This window comes from Cyanistes caeruleus, chromosome 2 (assembly GCF_971803275.1).
Source record: "Cyanistes caeruleus chromosome 2, bCyaCae1.hap1.1, whole genome shotgun sequence".
NCBI classification, from domain to species: Eukaryota; Metazoa; Chordata; class Aves; order Passeriformes; family Paridae; genus Cyanistes; species Cyanistes caeruleus.
Genome location: NC_141702.1, coordinates 113,406,693 through 113,429,003, shown reverse-complemented (window position 1 = coordinate 113,429,003; position 22,311 = coordinate 113,406,693). Strand labels below are relative to the sequence as shown.

The 22,311-nt window shown below is 43.1% G+C and overlaps 1 protein-coding gene across 1 annotated transcript; it reads left to right on the top strand.

Annotated features, from left to right (window-relative positions):
- The first annotated feature begins 7,470 nt into the window (after positions 1-7,470).
- On the top strand, positions 7,471-14,843 carry CNRIP1 (cannabinoid receptor interacting protein 1). The gene is made up of 3 exons (XM_023923202.2): positions 7,471-8,072; positions 8,718-8,862; positions 13,399-14,843. The coding sequence occupies exons 1-3, from the start codon at positions 7,894-7,896 to the stop codon at positions 13,561-13,563; spliced, it is 489 nt and encodes a 162-aa protein (XP_023778970.1). The 5' UTR covers positions 7,471-7,893; the 3' UTR covers positions 13,564-14,843.
- Positions 14,844-22,311: the final 7,468 nt, after the last annotated feature.

Sequence of the window (22,311 nt, the reverse complement as noted above, 5' to 3'; positions counted from 1 at the left end):
ATTTATAGCCTGTCTCTGACAGCACAGACAACAGCCTGACCAAACACCCCACCCTATCAAATACAGCCAGCCTCCATGGCAGAATCCTGCCAAATTAAATGAGTGCTTTAGTGTTCAGTCACAAGAAATCGGGCCTGCTCTGCAAAGACATGAACTCTAGCAAAACAACAAACAGGGCACGGTGCTGCTGCCTGCTGCATGCCAAATGATTTCAGGGACAGATTTCCAATGCATCGCTGCTTTCACTTCACCCTGCCTTCCAAATCTGGCTCCCAGTGGGCAAACATGTGGAGCCTGGCAGGAAGGTGGAGGAGCCTCACTTGGTTAAGGAGGATGCACCCTCTGCTGAGATAAGAAATTTGTTAATCAGACTTGATCAGGTTTTGGATTTTGGTGCTGAGGCTCCCCCAAAGACGTCAGCTGCCAGATTCGAACAAATGGATTAGACCTGTGCATTACATAAAGCACTGTCCACAGAATGCTTCCTACAAGCATCTCTTACTTGCTGCAGAGCTTGTTTGGCTTTATTTGGGAAAAGACAAGGCAAACCCATAGTTTTTTATAAATACCAGAGTCACAATCCCTCTTCCCCATATGGAAGAAAGTGGGGGTATATGGGAGGCAATAGGAGTTCTCTTATTGTGTTCCCTCTTGTGTTCTTCCAAGCACAAGATTCCAGGTCACTTTTGCAGCTAAGCTCATTCAGATAAGTGATGATTGAGCCCAGGGTGACTCCATCTGTCACCTCTGAGTGACAAGTGTAAAGATCCCTAAACAAGGACTTTTTTCGCAGACAGAAATTCCTGTTCTCCATGTGACTCTCTGTCTCAGCCTTTACTCTGAAGGAAGTCTTACTCAGAAGTCTGACAAGGTCTGTGACAGAGAACCAGAGAGTCAGAACATTTCTAGACATTCCTCACTGACACCTATTTAGGGGTATTCCCACAGATTAGACTCCACTCCTTCCTTGATTATGTGTATCAATGCTTCACCCTCCCAACTGCTGGCTGTTTCTCCTCACTGTCTGAATGGAGATTTTCCTTTTCCTGGCCTTTCTCAACTAGCTGCTGCCCAAATGACACATCTAGTCTCTCTGCAGGCAGAGCACTGTCTGTACCACCTGTCTCAGGTTAAACACTTTGTAGTGCATTCTGTCCAAAGCACACTTTTTTGTGATGATTTCATTTATCACTTAGTTGTTTGGGGTTTCTAAAACCTGCTGTCCCAGTACATTGTACCTTTGCTCATGTAAATCATGCTGTTGTAAGGATTTTATTGCTGTTAAAGGCACTAGTTGCTGATGAAGCCAATCATCCATCAGTTTGCAAATCAAAGACTTCATATATTCTCTGGATGTGAAGCATACTTGAATTCAACAAACAGATTTAAAAATTATTACAGACAGAAACTCAGAGCTAATAAAACTTCATGGCCCTTGGAACTAAAATATAAAAATCTACCACTAAAAAGTGATCAAAAGCCTTGTCTAACATTTACAGTAGAAAATTTGCCTATCAGGTCCAGGACTTGGAATGAACTGAAGATGCTCTTGATTCCCAGAGCAGAGATAATATAACTGGATTTCTGAGTTATATTTCTGTGATGGTTACATGGGTTCATCCCCCAGAAGTCTTAAAAGGATGTTTGATAGACTGAGGAGCTTGTAGAATCCTCCTCTATAATGGCTTTCTTGGTCACTAATTATTTTTGCTTTAAGAAGGTAGATTGTTTCCTTCCCTTTCAGTGGTTCTATCTTCAGGAAAAGATACAATTTTTTTCTTTTCTCCAATCAGATAAACCAAAAATACAGGTCACAGACAACAGTAACACTTAAAGTGTAATTTGAAAGCCAAATTATCCCTTTATTATCTGCCTTGAGGACATAATGCTTCAGAGCTTGGAGCTATGATTAAAGACTGAGAAAAGCATCACAGTTAGTTTTTCCTTCTGTCTCTACTTTGCTCCCCCACCTTGGGTCTGAGGAAAGGAAGCCCCATCCCCAGCTGGAAGGCCTTATGGGGAGCAAAGACAAAAGAACCTGCCAGAATTTTCTTCCCTGCAGGCATCCTTTCCACAGCTTTTCCTGCTTGCCTGCTCCTGCTGACTCAGTGTTTGTGCTGAATCAGGATGACAGGGCCCTGCACAATAAATTGATGCTATGAGTTGACAAGGGATATATGAAAAAAAGTGGTTTAATGAAAACAGAAAAGGATGCTGACTCCACAGTTTCACAAAAGCTCCTTTTTCTCACTTACCTGCATGAAAAGCCTTTGGAGGTATGAAATGTGAATCTAAACACAGTGGCTCCTAGCCAAAGGCTCCAGAATTTACCATTACTACTTACTCTACTCAGTGTTAAAACACAAAATAACTTCCATCTAATGTTAGCTGAAGGCAAGCACTTTCATAACACTTCTCTATATTGTTTCTATTTCATCTTCAAAGCTCAGCTGGTCCTTTTGCCCTTCCATTGTACAAGTCTGGTACACTCCTTTTCCTTCATGCTGAGGTTTGGTTTCATTTATCACACACCACTGCAGGGAAATCAGCAGTTCATCTCCCCCCAGACAGAAACGTGCTGATGGAGCTGAATCATTCATCTGAGGCAAAATGGTCCTTAAATTCACAGTGGCTGTGGCAAGGGAGTGTGGACTGTGGATGTGGGTCTTTTTTGTCCAGCCATTTCTGAAGGGCAGCACTGGGCATAAGAGAGAGGAAGAGCTGTATTTCTTTTACCTCTCCACAGAGGGGAGGAAGAGCTTTGTCAGAAAGAGAACCTGCAACGTGGAAACCTGCTATAGCTTACTATGTCCTCTCCATTTCTGTCTCAAGTAGGGAAAGGTGCAGGGTGTCAGATGAGCAGAATTTGTCACAATATCACAGTCTGCAGCAGAACTGAAAATCTTAGCTCAGTTTGCTGTTCTTGTGCAGGAGAACTTACTGCAGTGTTTCTTCAGAAAATTCTGCTTTATTTCTGCTACTTCAGAATACGAGCTCCTACAAGCTTTGGAAAAAGAAAAAAGTGATCAGCCACATTTATCTGAGCAAGAGATCTACCCGAGGGACTAAGAAGTGTTTATACCAAAAATTGGAAGGCAAGATTCTCAGTTACACCAGCTTCATTGCTCCACAAGCCCTTGCAGATGGTTCTAACATGTTTGCTGCACTGTAAATGCCATTAGCCCACCTGATCTGCAGCAAAACACACAACCTCTCCAAAAATATATGTCACTACAGCAAATCAGGCTGCATTTGCAGGAGAAATGATAATAAGTGTTGTAAGTTCAAAATGATTGTCTGTATGGGAAAAATGATGCACACAAGTGATTTCCAAACAAGAGAAAAACTGTCCGGCTGATATTTGAGTAAAAAACATTTCTCACTTCTGCACAGAGGCAGAGGGCTCAAAAAAATCAAAGTTTTAAATTGAGACCTGGCAGGTGCAAGTCTTAGCACAATTCCCTTCATACAGAATCAAACATATGGCTATTTTTAGTGTTTGAGAGATTGTAGCTTTGCATGTCCTTCTTGAAAAGAAACCCCAAACCACAACATTTCCAAATTTAGCAGTGTGTTAAGAAATTAATCAAAGAAAAGCAAGGATAAAAAGGCTAATACAGGTATTACACGTCACCCTAGAATGGTTTGGCCATCTTTAATGAACCATCTTGTTCTGCCTCAAGGTACATTTTACATATGTAGTGATTGTTGAGCTTTGCACCAGGATTAATGCATTAGTGGGAAGGTCTGCATAAATGTAAATATAATAATAATAAAAAATAATAAAATAATAATAAAAAGCTTATGCAGTTGACATCATGCCTAGAGAGATTATATTGAGTAGATGCAATCAAGAGACCAAACACATTTCTCCAGAATGTTTTCTAGATAATTAAGGCCAGCAAAAAGCATAGCTCATGGTTCATCTGCATGTTATCTCCTAGCTTTCATTGAGCACATCCACCCTCACCTCTCCCCTAGAGTAGTTTCCCATCAGTGACACACGCAGATTATGATGCAGCAGGGAAGGTCTATGCACAAGAAAAAGGTGCAGGATGTAGCTTGTATGTAGTTCACACATCTTGTGAGATGTGTGAGACTTCCACAGTTTTAGGAAGAAAAAGAACTGCTGGCTACAACTCACTCACCACTCCTTTCAAAAGCACTGAGGCATTGGCCAGGGCATAGGTGAGTGCTCCAATCTTCCTACCCCAGGGGAAGGGAATTAACTTAATGTACCTTGCTGACTCCACACAACAGACTGGGAAGCTTCAGCTGCCAGGGGAATGAAAAGTAGATTTGAAGGACTGAAAAAAACAAACCAAAACACAGATCCACACACACAAAACCAAACAAATCCCCACAAAACAAACAAACAAAAAAAACAGGAAAAGAGTTTTGCAGTTTACAAAGACATTAAATATTGTAGCCCCAGCCTTCAAGTGTAGGTGTAAAGAATGAAGGAATTGATGCAATTTTATCTTTTTGTTCCCAGAAGCAAATTGCTGCTGTGGCTTAGGAGAAATAGGACTTTGTCCTAAGTCTGTGGAGATTTATTTAACTTTGAATCTTGTAAATGTCAGCATGTTTGCTCTGTTCTCCTGGAAACACCACACCAACTCAAGCAATTAACATCAGGCAATGTAGCAGCCTGAGATCTGGGACCCATAGAAAATCCCCATGGGGACTGGAAGGGCCTGGGTTTCCCTAGCCAGGGCCCATCCCACAGCACCAGGCACCTCCATCTGGATGGGCTAAGGTCGAACCAGATTCAAGATGCAGGGCGAGATCAAGGGAATCCATGGCTGGATTTGTCTGTGGCAGAGCTGGAGAGGAGCTGAACTAAGCTTAATTCAGGAAGGGCACAAAAACCTGGGCTGAGCTAAAACTGGGCCCAAGTGCAGCCCCAGGTGGGCAGCAACAAAACTGACCTCCCAGAAGGACTTAGCAAAGGCAACCCCTCCCCTTGATCTATACTGGTAAAGGGCATCTGGTGGGATCAGATATGTAAATGTATTAACACAAGTGAAGTTATTAGATCAGTCAAAAGAAGGTCATTGCCTAAATTAAGAATTTCCTCTTCATAAATGTTCTACTCCCACCATGTTACCCTTGCATGTGGTAAGACAGTTACTATGCATACACATTCCAAAACATGATGCTTTTGTAGTTTTCCCTCGTGTTTTTCAGTTCTGGTCAGGAATAAAGTCTCAGTCTGAGCTGTGTCCATAGAAAGATAATCATTCAGGCAGAAATAATAAGGGAAAAAAACCCTGGCTATAGATCTGACCTCTCATGTACTTGGGAAGCTAATTGCAATCAATGTCTTCAGCTACACACAATTTACTACAACATGATATGTCTGGCCCATGAAGCAAGTAAAACTGATCCCTAATGGCAATGGCCATTATTCTTCACACACCACTTTAAGTGACAGTATCAGATTCCCCACAGGTTAGGCCTCTGTGATTTCATACTGAATTACACTTAAACTTACAGAAGGGGGATTTACTGCGGGCAAAACTTCCTACAAGCCACAAAGTGCAGCAGTTTCTGCAGACTGCAATGCAAAAGGGGATTTCTCTTGCAGTGAGGAAAAGAGATAAGGAGAAATGCACTGGGGGGGAGGTGGGGGGGTGGTGTGTTTGTTTATCTTTGTTTTGTTTGTTTAGTATTTTTGCAGAGATAGACTCTTCTGAGAGGCAGGGATCACATCCTACCCCTATATTTATGGGAACCTGAATGGCTGAACGCATTATGAAGCCTGTGTTTAGCTGGATCCCTAAGCAAGGGATATCCAGTAGGATTTTTGGAGTTTGGCTTTTTTTCCCAGAGGTTTTCAGCAGTACAATTTAATTAAATTTTAAAAAAAGTTAAATTACTGAATAACTTGCATGCATAAGGAAATGCAGCTGGGCAATGCTGTATCTATCATTTGGCTTAGTTTATATTACACCACCACATGTACACCCCAGCCTTAGAAAAACAAAGAGCAGGTTAGGTCCAGTGCAACATGGACCTATGGAATTCTCCTAAGAAAACCATTAACTCTGCCATAATGTCCAAGCAAAAAATGTATTTGTGGCCCAAAGCTTGTGTCAGATGTAAGGATGCTACAGTTTTAACAGCAATCAAGAAAAAATAAAAAAAGAATGGAAAAGAAGCAGAAACCTGCCTGGGTTAAAAGTAATCTCTGATAGATAGGAATGAGACAGTCTGAGACAGGTACATTGTTCAGTTTCAAAGATCTTTGTTCTTGAACAAACAGCACCAGCCATAAGTAAAGAGAAGTATCACACTTAAAGAAGTGGGATTCTGATCTTAGAGTGCAATTACAGTGTATGGGTTTTTTTTCTATTTAAATAAGAGGATTGCAATGAAGTGATTAAAATAATCCCAAGAGGAACCCTGGCCTGCTGATGCTGGCTGTTGACCTCAGGGAAAAAGACAATGACCCTCAGTCCAGGCACGGTGACTCTGACAGCCAAGAAAGCGACCCTCAGTCCAGGCATGGTGACTCAACAAAACCTTTTGCTGCACCGGGAGAGAGAAAAACCAGAGAACCACGTCTTTGCTGTCCGCCCTCCCCTCACTCCGTGCCACCACACAGATGATCCAGCCCACCCCAGAGGGCTCCATCAACTCTCGGGAGGCGTTTCCCGGGTGGGGGATCGGGGTGTGATTTGTGGGGGTTCCCCGCAGGTGAGGGGATCAGGGGTGATTTGGGGGGGCTCCCCACAGGTGAGGGGATCAGGGATGGTTTGGGGGCTCCCCTCGGGTGAGGGGATCAGGGGTGATTTGGGGGCTCCCCGCAGGTGAGGGGATCGGGGGTGATTTGGGGGGGCTCTCCTCGGGTGCGGGGATCAGGGATGGTTTGGGGGCTCCCCGCAGGTGAGGGGATCAGGGATGATTTGGGGGGGCTCTCAGATGAGGGGATCGGGGATGATTTGGGGGGGCTCCCCGCAGGTGAGGGGATCAGGGGTGATTTGGGGGCTCCCCACAAGTGAGGGGATCAGGGGTGATTTGGGGGCTCCCCGCAGGTGAGGGGATCAGGGGTGATTTGGGCTCTCCCCTCGGGTGCGGGGATCGGGGATGATTTGTGGGGGCTCCCCGCAGGTGAGGGGATCAGGGGTGATTTGGGGGGGGCTCCCCGCAGGTGAGGGGATCAGGGATGATTTGGGGGGGCTCTCAGGTGAGGGGATCAGGGATGGTTTGGGCTCTCCCCGCAGGTGCGGGGATCAGGGGTGATTTGGGGGGGCTCCCCGCAGGTGAGGGGATCAGGGATGATTTGGGGGCTCCCCTCAGGTGAGGGGATCAGGGATGATTTGGGGGCTCTCCTCGGGTGAGGGGATCAGGGATGGTTTGGGGGGTCTCCCCGCAGGTGAGGGGATCAGGGATGGTTTGGGGGCTCCCCGGGCCGGGACCCCGCTAGCGCGGCCTGCCCTCGCCGCTGTCCGTGGTGCTGAAGGCGGCTCCCGGCCCGGGCCCCGCTCGCCTCCTCCGGACGAAGCGCGGGATTACGGCTGCAGTAATCGGGGCCGGATTAACTCCCTGGAAACCGGCTGCAATCTGAGCAGCTGCAAATGTCCCCCAAACCGGGATATAGAGCGGGATGATGAAGTGGAGGGGGCGGGAGGGGGGGGGAAAGAAGAGGGGGGGGTGGAAAAAAGACACATCAACCGCCCAGATGCTCCGCCGCGATTAGTGGGAGGGAAAATAAATAATCAAGCATCTCATCCGCTGCTTTTGGGAAGGGCTGGGCTGGCTGGGATCCGGCAGCCCCTCCTCTTCCTTCTCCCTCCTCCTCTTCCTCTCCCTCGCTCCCGGCCAGCCGCCTTTCCTCGGAGGGGGCGAGAGGCGCGCAGAGCCCGCGGGCCCCCCCGGCCGCAAGCGATGGGCGACATCCCCGGCCTCGTGAAAATCAGCGTCTCCCTCAAGATCCAGCCCAACGACGGGGCCGTGTATTTCAAGGTGGACGGGCAGCGCTTCGGCCAGAACCGCACCATCAAGCTGCTGACCGGGGCCAAATACAAGATCGAGGTGTCGCTCCGACCCGGCACCGTCCAGGCCACGTAAGTGCGGCCGTCCTCCTCAGGGCGGCTCCCCCGGGCCTCCCCTCCCTCCCCGCTGCTTTATTTTTAGACGTTTAATGTTTTTTCCTGGCAGGCTGACAGCGCGGGGGTTCCGTGGTTTCTCCCTCCCCGTTTCTGGGTCCCTGGGCAGCTGTGCTCCGCCTGGCCGGCTCGGGGGGCGGCCACGCCTGGGAGTCGCTGCCTTCCCTCTCCCTCCCCACCTTCTGCCGGAGCTTTTTCAAGCCCAGCTCCTTTTCTGCCTCCTTCCCCGCGGTTTATCGCTGGAGGAAGAAACCCCTCCTACACAGTGCCCCAGCCTCGCTGCGGTGCGGAAAAGCCGAGAGCAGATGGGGAAGCAGCTCTGGGCGGAGGCGCAGCCCCGCAGAAGAGCTTCGACTGACCTCTCCCTACCCGTTCGAAATCAGATCCCGCCTGCCTCTCCCTGCTACTCCTTCCCTGGGTGACTGCAGAGCCCTGACAGATTTCAGGAGCCCCAGTGAGTCAGCAGCACAGGCAGGCCTGCTAAAATCCCTGGAGCTTTTTCCCAGCGCAGAGGCTACCAGGCTTGCAAACCCACGTGCTGGCTCCAAATTGCCAAGGCAGGGGGAATTCGGGGCTGAAAGGCTGGATCCTCTCTTTCTGTAGGACCATGGGCATCGGCGGTGTCAATGTCCCGCTGGAAGAAAAATCACGGGATGCGCAGGTGGCCTCTTACACAGGGATCTACGACACGGAAGGGGTGCCCCATACCAAAAGTGGGGAGAGACAGCCCATCCAAGTCAACATGCAGGTATGTGGCTCTCCAAGCCCGGCATGAGAGGACAAGGGAGGGCAGCAGAGGGCTGACTCCCAGAGAGAGTGTGGTGAAATGTTCCAGGGCAAAGTCTGATCACAGCTGCTGCCTTCCTCTTTGCTTTGTGTCAGTAAGGTCACTGGCCAGAACGTAGCTGGAAAATACAAGTCCTGCTGCCTTCTCTCCCAGGAAAACAACAGGGGCCAGGAAGAAGCAGGAGGTTTTCTAGAGACCTCTGTCCTGGTTTAGGGACCTGGCACCCCAGGACAACCTGCAAAACCCTTTGGGGTGCTGCAGCAGAAAGAATTGTGAGCTGAACCTCCCACCCCTTCTTCAGGACATAATACATATATCAGACAGCTCCCAGAGGTTCGTGGCCAGAAATCCAATCCCTTGGCATACAGGGACCCTCTTTTGCCTGGCAGCACCATTTCTTTTAGTGCAGAGCATGCCCCAAGCACAAGGGGTGACTGCTCTCCCCTTCCATCTGTCACCTTCAGCATGCCTGAGGACCTGCCAGAGACTAAAAGCATGCAGGAGAACAACACCCAAGGCTGTTTTCTCTATTTTCCATTATCTGCATCCACAAACCTAAGTTCATATTTAAGTGGCTCCTCTCCCCAGTCATAAAGAGAGGCTCCATGGCCCCGAAGTGAGATGACAAAAGCTCCAGCCCACAAGGCAGCAGAGCTGACAGAAGAGCAGCAGGCAGATTTCCACAGGACTCTTTGGGTGGTATGCTCAGTTTTGGCAGTTTGTTTTCTCCTTCTCCTGACTACCGTTGTGAGAGATCCCTGCTGTTTATTCCATGTCTTCTGTACCAAAAAAAGGAATCGGGGCAGTAAGCCATCTTCATCTGAAGCTTTCTTAAGAGTCTGTTCCAGCTTATGCAAGCCCACCAGATTTCAGCATTTTATGACATTTGCTTACAGCACACAAGATTTCATGTATGCTCTTCAGTATTTTTTTTCTGGAATCATAGTTTAGTATAGTAATCCCCTTCTGAATAAGAGCTGTAACATCTCCATTTGGTGTTTCTAATAATTACAGTGTGCCTGACTTAATTTTGGAGACCCACATCACATTACTATTTCATAATCTTAGGTTATTAAGACTAGTATGGAGTATTACATTTATCATTTCTATATGCAACCACCTCCTTTTAATAGCCAGGAAAATCAAACAGTATTATTTCACAACAAGCTGGACACAGCTGCTGGATGCCACTGTTGATCGTTGTACCTTGTAATAGGAGGAGAAAGGACAACATTCCCAAAAAACCACCTGCTTTTATTAAGGCATCCCTATTTTGATGGTCACCTTTAGCCTTAAGTGCAGCACTGAAGTGAACTCTGAAAATCTAGAAGTTTAACTTTTCCTTTGGAGAAAACCAAGTCAAACCATGCTTGAAATGTAAGGAGAGTCTGATTTTCAATTACAAGCTCTGACATGGTTTGTTGCAGCATCAGAATGAGTAGCCACAATATTTGCCTGAAGAGTTGCTTTTACAGATCAGATCCTGGGATATTAACCACGAAGCTAAGAGGATTTTCAAGCATTAAGCAGGTCCTCAATTCCTTTTAGGAACTGATCTTGATAGATAGGTTGATCAGTAGAGACTTAGATACCCAGAATTGATACTTTTAAGTATTAAACATAGGCATCTCAATAAGGATTTACATGTTTAACTCATCATTTAGCTGCTTAGCTAAGCAGAGCTGTAAGAGATTTAGGGAACAAGTCTCAGATACCCCAGTCTGAAAACTGCTTTGAATACCTACTTCCTGAATCTTCAAAACTGAGCTCATTGTAAATAGCTTTAAATTTTCCTGTTTCCTTCAGCTATGAGGAACTTCTGCTTCCACTTCCTTTTCTAGAAAAGACAGAATCCTGATGCATTCTACAGTGGTAAGGACAGTATTTGAGGCAGAAAAACTGATTTCACGTTAGAAATAGATTGTGAGATCAGTCCTGCAATCAAAAACTAGTCTGATACTGCCCATCTAGTGTCTGAATGACTTATGGCCCATAAAGATCCATAAGAACTTCCTTCCTATCTGCTTTGAAACTTTAAACAGATAATCCTTTGTGTTGCTATATTAATTGGCTAGTAGACATGCCAGAGTTTATACATATTAAACAGCAATCCTGTTTCTGAATTCCAGACTCTGATTATCTGTTTCTATTACCTGACTGGTCAATCATGCACACTATCCAGAAACTGTCTGGCAAATGGTGTAAACTAAGTTAGAAGCCTGTTTTTGGGCCTAATTTTATTCTTGATCAGACTAGTCTAAGATTGAATGAAGAAGCTAGAACTCTATTTCAGTAATAGCTATCAAATCATCTCAGCATGCAAATGTAGAGGGAGTGATTAAATAACTACTCCTACAGCACCAGATGATAGAGAAGAGCAGACAGGGAAATACACTTAACCTGAAGCCTGACCTGCAAAGAGTAGGGCTGTTCTTCCTCCCTGGGGATGCCCATATACAAGCTCAGTGGAGCAGCCAGGATTCAGCTGCAGGAGCCATGGGAATTCAGGGGAGCTCTGAGGATGCAGAATGTTCATCACACCACAAAGCTTCTGTGTGTGCTAAGTACTGGGCTGGGGGAGGCACATGGTAGTAGAAAAGCTCTGCAATTAATTTTTTCCTTCTCCTGGAAACCCACAGCAGACAAACTTACTCAGGGTAGCTCAGCAAACTGGGTCATTGAAGGAAAACTAAATTTTCTTTCTTCATCTGTCTTTTTGAAATTCAGATCCTTCATACATTAATGAAATGAAATACTGCTCCTATGTCATATCACCTTCTACAAATGTAATTAGAAATGCCTTTTCTTCCTTAGTTTCTACTCTGAGCACGGCTGATGCTCCTCTCTGAAGAGTTTTGTGGACTGTGTACATTAATATCCAATGTGCTTAACCTTTACTGTCATGCATTACGAGTGTATCATGTACTATCAAAGATGATTGATTAAAAATAAAATCCTTAATTAAGATTTTAGTTGCTGGGAGAGATAAAATAGCCTGTACATCTGATTCTTTCTTAGTCAAAGGAAGTGGCAGAAGTGTTTCAGTTACTCCTTCAAGGTAACACTTGTAACTGGAGCTGAATAAAACCCCTCCACTTACAGGACACAGCAACTTCTGCTATTGTCAAGGCTAAATTTAACTTACTACAGTGGGCGGAGGGAAGGTTTAAAGTAATGTCTGCTACACACCAGCACCTTACAAACCACATCTTGAATTTAAAAAACAACAAGAAATGTGTCCGTCTGAAAAATCTGAATACAGGAGACTCCTGCTTGTAAATCAGGAACAATTTCTCTGTGAAAGGGCTTTCATACTGACTTTGCAAGTGTGATTATAGCAGGCAGATGATCAAAGATCAGCTCCCAGGCACATGATAGGAATGGAAAACAGTCAAGTGAAGGAGCTGTCATTAAAGTGAGTGATGGAAATACTTAAAGGAAAAAAATACAGAAGAATGGTACCATTCAGTAGCACTAAATTCACTATTTAGTATCTTCTAACAATGTAACACAATCAACAAGCCATACTGGCTTGGGACCAATGGCAATACACACAGGTGTCACACCCACACTTGAGATTCTCTGCCATGTCTCAAGGCATAGGAACTCAAATTTTCCATTACCATTTCCATTACCAAAACTGAAATCATAAATTATGCTTGGCAGGCTCACTGAGGTTTTTCTGATGTTGTCCAGGTGTCTAGCAGTGGCTTAAAGAAGAAAAACACCTTTGTTTTACAGAACATACTATAGCCATAGTCTCCTTCACTTCAAGGCTGCATGCACAGACAATTTAAAGTCAATGTCTCGCTACTTCACTGTATGAGACACTTACCTGGTCAGCACACTGATTATCTCTTAACTAGCTCCTAACCACAGTCCAACCAGCAATTACAGATATGCACACAGAACTTCCCTTGCTTATGTCTCATTTAAAATGTGGAATAGAATCCCAGGAAAGTAGTAAGAGCCACACATCTCAGTCAAGAACATTGCAGACACAAGACTCCAAAATGCAGACACATTAAATGTTTCAGACTAAGAAAAAAAAGCATCTTCCCAATCCCAACTGCAGCCTCTAGGTATGGTATAAAGGTAAAGTGATGGTCTGCATCACTGGAGATCACTGGTACACGATCTGCAGTATATACAAGCTGTGTCATCTTAAGAAAGATTATGGCTTTGATTCTTGTTGTTAGTAACATTCATCTGTATGGAAATTTGAATATTTTTACTCCCTCACCTATCCCAGATGTGAGTGCAAGAGAACAGTACATGCAGAATCTGATCCTTCATGTTTTATGTATGGCTGCACATAAAAGACTTTCTGATTGCTACAGCAGGTTTTACAGGTCTTTGATTTACTGATCTGAGGAACAATAGTCCTTATAGCAAGTGTTTTATGTTCTGCAGTTTCACAAGTGTGATTTCTCAGGATGAGAGAGAAACCAACAAAATAATCAGCTGACTAACACTGGTATTCCCTCTTCCTCACAGTTTAATGACATTGGCGTTTTTGAGACAGTCTGGCAAGTCAAATTCTACAACTACCACAAACGGGATCATTGCCAATGGGGAAACAGCTTTGGCAGTATTGAGTACGAATGCAAACCAAATGAAACACGCAGTCTCATGTGGATCAATAAAGAGACCTTCCACTGAAGAGATGGGAAACCAATACTGCTGGACAATCTCCCTAAAGAGAAATCTACCTTTTAAACCAGCAAGAAGCCTTAACCAAGGCATACTGTAACACTGCTTTGTCCATAAGGTTCAAACAACTACATTGTATATACAGGTGGTGCCACTAAAATATTTGCCTATTACTGTATTTTAAGTTTACCATGGCATCTGCAACGTTCTTTATCTGTCACTCTGAGAATACTGAAAGGTTCATGGTAAAGGATATCTGATAACTGGGTAGAAAGTCATATCATAATACTGTTGTAAGTATTTGGATTATTCTGACTAGATGTAACAACTTTTGTGAAGTGTTTTGCTTCATTGCTTAGAATTTGGATTAACATCACATTGGTGATTTCTGTATTTACATTTGTGTTTGCTCCAAAATTGGTGTGTTCCTTCATGCATTTTGTTGTACTGTCCTCCCAGTGGACACCAAAAATTAAAAAAATGGTTATTTGTATGTTTAGCTAAATGGCAGCTAATGCACTGTTGGTATTGTGCTCTCATACCAAGTGATTTGGGAACTCATTCTCCCTTTTGTTAAGTGCTGTGAGATATTCTGTGAAGTTTGCTAATTTACCAAATCTCTCAAAGAGGATTCTTTTTAAGTTTCCCAGTCTTTGAAATATCATTAGGAAATGGGATAAAACCTGATGAAGGAAGAGCAATAAGCTAGTTGTGTTATGCAAGACATCTAACAACATGGCTAAGACCTATCTTAAGATCATACAGTATCCTTGAGAGATACAGCAGCTATACTTAATTTAATCCTTTGAGTAAGAGTTCTGATTTTAAACTCCATTTTTATTTTAATGGCACATTGCTGGAATCACTTAAATCTTACAAATCAACACTTTCAAGCCTGACCACTGTATTAATTGACAAGATTTCTGACCAACAAACACTCAGTAGTGTGAAGGGCACAGATCCCAGTGCATGTTCATACATGCACTGCACTCTTTCAAATAAAGATAAGCATGTAAGCATTTGCATAGTTATAACTAAAGGTGCTTCATAAACACTAGATCAGTGTTTAACACAAAGAGAAAACACAAAACAGAGATATCTGTTATTTCAGTAAAGACAGGGAGGCAAGGAAACAACTGCACTTGTCCTGTCCCCAGCTTGGGTTGAAGTAAGCTGCCAGTTCCTGCATATCTGTTATTCCCTGTGTGAATAATTTGTAAATTGTGTATGTAAATGGTAAACATGACTTTTGATCTTTGTAATAAAGGAACTAAACAACTTCTTCTCTACTATGGCCATCTAAATGAGCTGAAAACACTGTATGGAAAAAGGCAGTGGTTTTAGAGAGTCAGACAGCAGAGGGTATGTAGCCAGTGCTTTCTGAGAACGCAGTCCAAAGTACCTTATGTTTTTCACCCAAAGCTACTGTTTCTAGGACACACAGATCCACTGTGCTAAAATGCAGATGGTTAATGTAGAGCTTATTAACATGCAGTTAGTTCCAGTAATACAGTGTGAAAAGTAAAGATTTAGGACAGAATTGAATTAGCAAAGAAATCTTTTCTTGCACTGAATATTAATAAAAAGGATTTGAGATTGTTGAAAGTTGGAGGTTTCTACAGCCAAAAGAACTGTCAGTGACACTGATGTTGTGCACCACTGGAACAATGAGCTAGCCAGCTGCATCTCCACTCTAAGACAACATTATATGGGCAGATCTTACTGAAATGAAAATCTAGAAATAATCTTCTCCATTAACTTCTTTCCTAGACTTTTCCTAGAGAGAATTCTTCAAAATGAAAAAACTGACCAAACTGAAATCTGCATTTCAGACAGAAGTGCTGTTTACCAGCATTTTGGCAGAAGTTTCTAGATAACATGCTTTAATGATTCTAGACTTCTAGCAGTGAATCAGTTCTGTCTCTACATTGCTAGAAAAGTGATTTTATTCTGCAATAATTTATCTACTTTGGTTTATTATGTTTGTACATATGCACACATATGCACACTGGCACACTGAAAGAAATACATGTGACACATAAATCCACAAACTTCTGTCCTAATAAAAAACAAGTAAGACCCACAGTGTCCTAGCTCTCCAGCATTTAAAAAAATGCTGCAATGAATAAATCCAGCTAATCCTGGCACAGGAGAGTTGTTATTCTCAGCCAGCTGGAAGAATACCCTTCCTAAGGCAAATCCTCATGCCCACATTAATGCCAAATAGGGCATGTCTTCACTTACAACCTAGCAGCTCCTGTAGCAATTCAGGTCAGAGGATGCTCAAGAAAAAGACTGCAGATGGAGCAAGATGCTTTTAAAAGGAAGGAGAGAACAGCAAGAGCAACTGTGTTGTACGTGTTCCATATCCTGAGGCTGAACACTGCTGCCCAGGATTGCAGCACCCCTTTTATAGACAGCAGCAGGGACAGAAAGGATGAGAATGGGTTAATCTCTTCTCTGGGGAAGGTGTAAATGGCATTTATCAGCTCTTATACCCTTCTCCCCTAGGTGAGGTTTAGGCATACAGAAATGTGATTTGAATTATTCTTAATTAGAAGATTATTCACATGATGTTGGTTGAGTATCCATACCACCAGCTCCACACAGGTAAAGCAAAATAGTCCCATCAACTTCCTCTTGCTCATCAAGTGCTTTGCTAACAAAGAAAACATTTGCTCCTAGTGAAGGAGACCCAGAACTTCAGCAGTTCCCTGGAAAGAAATGTTTTGAATTTTTTCATTCAGGACAACTCTGTTGAATATTCATAATAATTTGAGTCACTACAAAACTGTTGCTGTGACAGTTCAATGCATTATTCAGTCAGCAGCATTTAAATCTCCAGACAAGTTTGTTCTTTACACAGCTTTTTCTAATTAATATTTCCATTTTTATACAGAACTCCATAATTCAGGACACAATACACTAGGATTAAATATATGTGTCAGAAAATGCTGACCATCCAGGTGAAACCACAAAGTACTCATAGCTGGAGGTTTTAGAAATGAGAGACTTCAAGATTTTTGTCATGAAGTGAGCAGCTGTCAATTTCATAAGAAAAATGAAATTAACATTCCAAATATTTGTGTCATTTTTTCATCTATATTTAGAGGTAGCAGATAGCTCTTTGATACTGCTGAGTAACAGGACTCAAAAGCAAGTTATTAATCATGATTATTACAGTTGTGGTCCTGCATAGGGTTTATTAGATCATTAGATTTTGCACAATGCTTTGTGTTCAGTGCAGCTGCTACAGGCTTTGGTATCTCCTACCCTCTGACAGTATATGAAACAGAAATAATATACCCCAAGTCTCTGTGCTCTACTTTCATATGGTAAAGAGGTTTTACTGGCTTCAGCTGAAGCCCTGTCCATTGGCTTGCAAATGCAGTGACCCTTACTGATTCCAGACTAGCAAAGAATCACAAGACCTCATTTATAAAATTCTTTGTATAAAAGATGTGAACAGAACCTCTGTACAATAAAAGCATAAGCTTTGTAATACGAGGCTTTTGCATGCCAGCAGAGGTTCTTTTTCACTTCGTTAAGAGCAATGCCCTCACTTGCTATGTAAAATTTTAATGTATGGGCTGTGTGTTCCATTCCTCTAAAGCCTCATGCAAAGCTTTGATTAAATAAGGATGTGGCACGTTGTAAATGCTAACCTCTTTCTGAGATCTGAAACAAACGCTATGACTTTCAAAATTCAAAGCAGCGAATGTTGCCTTAATAGCTACGTCAACCCTGAAGCACAAAGAGCAGTATAATGAGTCCTACAACATCCATGTTTTCCCTTAACTCTGCAAAGCTCCCAAGTGATGACTTGTGAAGTCCCCTTTAGTGTAGCTAATCCAGACCTTTGGCCAGGAGACACGCACACTCCTGCCCACAGGCCTTCCCTGCTGCATGCTTGGCACCTTTCACCAGCATTCCTTGGACTGCTTCCTTTCCCCCCTCTCCCTGATACCAGGATTTAGGGCTTCAAATCCCTATGAGCCTTGGCTTTCAGCCTTAGGAAGACAAGGTGGCATCAAGTCAGGAGGAGACAAACCAATTCTCTCTGTGTCATTTGTCTCTGCTGGAAGGTTTTGTGAGTTCTCCCACTGCAGCCGTTGGAGTTTGTAATCTTTTGACCCACAGTGAATTGCACTATGACCACATAGACACAAACACATCTCCACTGGAGACACAGCTTAAAAGCAATGACAGGCAGCCTCTGCATTGATTTTTATGGTAAAAATATTAAATAAAAATAAATAAATTCATAGCAGCATGTCTGCATTGACCAAGTATAAGGCTCTGATATTCTGTTTGTCCTCACTCAAATAAACCTGAGTCTTGATGCTGCTATCCATGTACAAGTGCTTTGCATGCTCTCTGTAACACCTCTGTTTCCCTCCCCCAGAGAACAGGCATTCCTACTTCCTTTATCCCAATAGTGAGGAACAGCCTGGTATTCCATCTAGGATCTGCAGCCTTTGAACAATCCTGGGAGAAGAAATAATAAACTATCAGTGGATGATGATGAAGGCAAGAACTGTGCTGGTGGTTAAGTGGACCTTCTGCTCCTTCTCAGCACAGTAAAGACAAGGTTGGGAGCCTGCTGTTGCGGGAGTGACTGTGACAACACTGTCAGTAATAACCACATGAAGCTACAGTCTGTGTGCTACAGGGACCAAATGTTCTCAGAAGTTTGAACTGAATCTTTATGAGTTTACTGTGAAGCCCAGAAGATCTGCAAACAAGTGGCAGTAGTGCAATATCACAACATACCCTCTCTTCTGACTGTGATGGATGGCACCCTCCTGCTCACTAAGTTGCTATGCCAACACAATCACCTAAGGCACTTCCACATTTCAGACTTCCTGGAGAGAACAAGCTGTGGCCAATTCTGTGCATAGAATATATAATCTGAGTTGGTGCTTTTTTTAATTTGTTGGTTGTTGGAGGTTTTTTTTTTAATTAACTGTATAATTTTCACTTCTGGCTTCTGAGACATCTCTGGCTCAATACTATGCTACAGGTAAGTTGAACAAATGTAGGAAACACCAGGGTATGAAAACACAACTGAAGTTATCCCTGTTCAGTATGGAAACTATATGACTACCCTCCAAAAATTTAAAAAGCATTAAAACAAACAAAGAAAAAAGGTATCATGCATCTATTCTGTTCAAGTCTGGCAACATTTTGTGTATCAGGACAAGGTAATAGCCAGATATAAATGTGCTGGTTACCTGATTTTTAAATTCACAATGTTTACACTGAACTTTGCTACCCTTAAGGTAGATAAGAGGTAGATGGGTAAGAAAACAGAAGTCCCAAATGCACTTCTGGTACAAAGTTCCACCAAAACATATGGAATAAACAGGAGAGACAGATTTGCCCTAATATGCTAAAATGTGAATGAACTGCCCTTGCTTATAACAGATCTGCAAGAATTTAGACCTAACAATTTTAATACAGATTAAGTATAATTTAAAGAAGTTGAGGAAACACTTCCAGGGAGCTTGTTTGTTATAAATACAGTGAAAAGATTTCCTCTACAGATCATTTACCCTATCTTAGAAAATACATTTCTTTTTCTCCAGGGAGCAAGAACTAACATTTTGCACCCGGAAGCAGGTACAGAATCATTTGTAGAATGAACTTACAGAGCTGAAAAAATTCTTGCAGGGTTTTGTTTTGTTTTGTTTTGTTTTTTTCTTTTAATAAAATCAGCTATCAATTTTGACTTCTTTCTGCTTCAGCCCTGCAATGCCAGCAGCAGCCCTGAAACACAAAGAAGGAATGCTGCCATATACTTAGCTCCAGAACTCAGAATGTGCTTTTGATCCACAGGCACTGGGGGAAACAGTCACTAGGAGTCTCCATATGAAAGTGTAACAATAGCAGAGAACTCTCAAGACCTCTCTTTTGGTAGTCTCCATCTCAGCCAACTTTAATGCTTCTCAGTTTTGCTAGAAAGTCTGTTCCTAACCTGAAAAATCTCCTACTGAACTCCCCATGTTTTTTACTGCTAAGTAGCTTTAAGCTTCTGGCTCACTAAACTCAGTGTCTTTCAGTAACCTTCCACAGATTCATACAAATCTCAAACTTCTCAGGTTTCACATCCTGTCATTGCCTACCTACATCCCCTCTCTCTCATCTTTCATCTGTAATGGAGAGACAGAAAAGCCTTTCTCTTCTCTCAGCATTTGTTGTTCAATCTACTGCTCGTTTTCCTTGAAAGCTCTGGAGTAAGTGGCTATTTACAAAATATAAGGCCCCCAGTCATTCAGTAACTTTTAATGTAATAATCCAAGAGGGTGGGAGAAGCAGCACCATGTTAGATGGTATGGAATAAGCAAGGAAGCCCTTATACCTCCAACACAGAGGGCATAGCAACTGAGTACATCATTACTCTGTGGAGCAGCACTCCTCAAGACATCAGAGGAAGTACTCCAAGTAGAAGTTGGCACAGCTCAGCCAAGCCAAACATGTTGCTCATGTTGCTGAACAACATTCAAACTAGTTTTATACTATATAACAAAGAATTTCAATTAAGGAGAAAAAAGGGTGGAATCAGTTTTAGCCCATCTCCTTCTCACCTCCTGGGCTTTTATTAAAATCTCATGGAAATGAAAAATTAAACGTGAAAATGGTCTTTAGGATGCAGTGAATAAAAGTAGGCTGACTGTCAAATCTCAGACCAGCTCTGAGTTTCCTGCTGTTTAGCCCCTTTAATGCAGAATTCCTGGAAGGAGGACAAGGCTTTAGTGCAATCTGCAATAGGTGATGCAAACCAGTGCTTTAAGTTACTTCAAGAACACCAGAAGATATCTCTGAAATAGTTTTAATCATAGTCTACAAGTTTTCAGACAAGACTTCATTTAAAGTGGGCAGGTACAAATTATTAGTCATTCCAGTCAAGAGTAAATGTCCAGCTCTGGTAAGTTTTCTCCTCTGTATTTTTATAATTATTTCAATTCCCACAGCTGCAGTAAAAGAAAATTAACTGCTGAGGATTCAGAGATTTACAGCCACTTCTTCCAGGTCACAGTTGCTTTGCAGAAATCACTGCCATATGAATACTAAAAACAGTAAAACTTTTATTTTACTTGTGTTCTCTTAGTGAATCATGATGAACCATGGGACTTATAAAGACTAATTTCCTGTGATTTTCTGTTGATTCCCTGGTGTTATAAACATTACATTTCAACTCATGATGCAGCCCCTCTATCATTATGGGCACTAATTTCATCCAGTGTACTGTGTTTAGATTTGTACTTTCATAAAACTAAAGCAACTCAGTTGGGGCTCTCAGCCCCTCTTTTGATTTGCATAAAAATCTTTCAATATTGGGGGTGGAGGGGTGCAGAGAAAGGAGAAGAGCAAGACAAAGTGTGCTCGATATGAGCTTCAATTTCTTAAGAAACCAGACAATTGCCGTAGGGAAAAAAGCAGCGATCAGAAATACTCCAGCCAATCAGTAGATGGAGCTACTAAGAGGAAATACAGAAGCCTAGGACTGGTTGGGTTATAAAAGACCTTTAAGATGATCGAGTCCGGTTGTTAACTGTGCCAAGTGCACCGCTGAACCAAGTGCCCAGGTGCCACATTCACACATCTTGAGCCCTCCAGGCACGGTGGCTCAGGTGCCAGGAAGGAATTCTCAATCCCAGTGAGCTGCAAACTACAAGTGAAAGCCTCCCTGTGCCCATCAGAGCTGCACAGACCACTTCTCCTCCCACAGGAACGTGGCTGTCTTGCAGAGCCCAGAGCATGGGTTACATGCAAAAGGGACTCCCCTCTGCCATTGTTGATTTTCTTTTAATCCAAGCTGGCACCTGAAGAGCAGCAGCCAGCGAGTGCTCTGTGGTGCAGAAGGAGATCAGAGAGGTCCAAGGGGGCTCTCACAGCACCGATCCTCACTGATAAGGCACTTCTGCCAACATCTCTCATGACCTGGACTTGAGCCTTTGTTGCATGCAGCCTCGTGAAAATTTCTGCTTGCCCCCAAGCCCGGAATCTGCATTTCTTGACATGCACAAGCATTAGGACTGTTCACCCAAACTATAACACCTTCACAGCTCTCATAAAGGAGGATAATACTACCTTCACAGAGCAACAATTCCCTGCTTCAATGATTACTACAAACTCTATCAAAATAAGCAGGTACACCATAACATTTCTAATTGAGAAACCACACCTCACTTCACCATTACATAGTAATGTATGCTAATCTCATGCTTTGTAACCAAAGTTGTGCTGCTGTGTGTCACAAGCTAGAACCCAGCTATCTCTGAACAAGATGACAATTTGCCATTTGGCCAATGGACAGGATGATCCCACTATCCAATCTCAACACAGCATTTTTTTTTGCGGTGGGTCAGAGTGCTCGGTGCTAAGTCATCTTTAGCTGGCAATGAATTGGAATTGGTAAAATTAAAACTCCACTGTAATAATAAAGATTCATCTCCCCCATTCCCAAAAGTGCTTCATTCTCAGGGGAATAACATTAGCATTTCTGGGAGTAAATGCCTCAGGGTTTTGTTAATGTGCTAATGAGCTACAGCCTTCCACCTTCAGATCACAAGCATGAATCATATTCAGCTCAAAGGTAAAAAATACTGTTTCTAGCAGGAATTTGATATCACATTCTAGTTCCAGCCCCTCCACCACAATTTCATCTTTATAATTTCTGTGCAGCTTTATTTTCCAAGTTACATGGGGCTTTGAGCTCAGCAGAGCTTTCTATCAAGGAACACCAATCAGAGC

Coding starts and splice junctions, on each gene's coding strand:
- CNRIP1 (XM_023923202.2), top strand. CDS start 7,894: ATGGGCGACATCCCCGGCCTCGTGAAAATCAGCGTCTCCCTCAAGATC. Junction 8,073..8,717: donor CCCGGCACCGTCCAGGCCAC/GTAAGTGCGGCC, acceptor CTCTTTCTGTAG/GACCATGGGCATCGGCGGTG. Junction 8,863..13,398: donor CCATCCAAGTCAACATGCAG/GTATGTGGCTCT, acceptor TCTTCCTCACAG/TTTAATGACATTGGCGTTTT.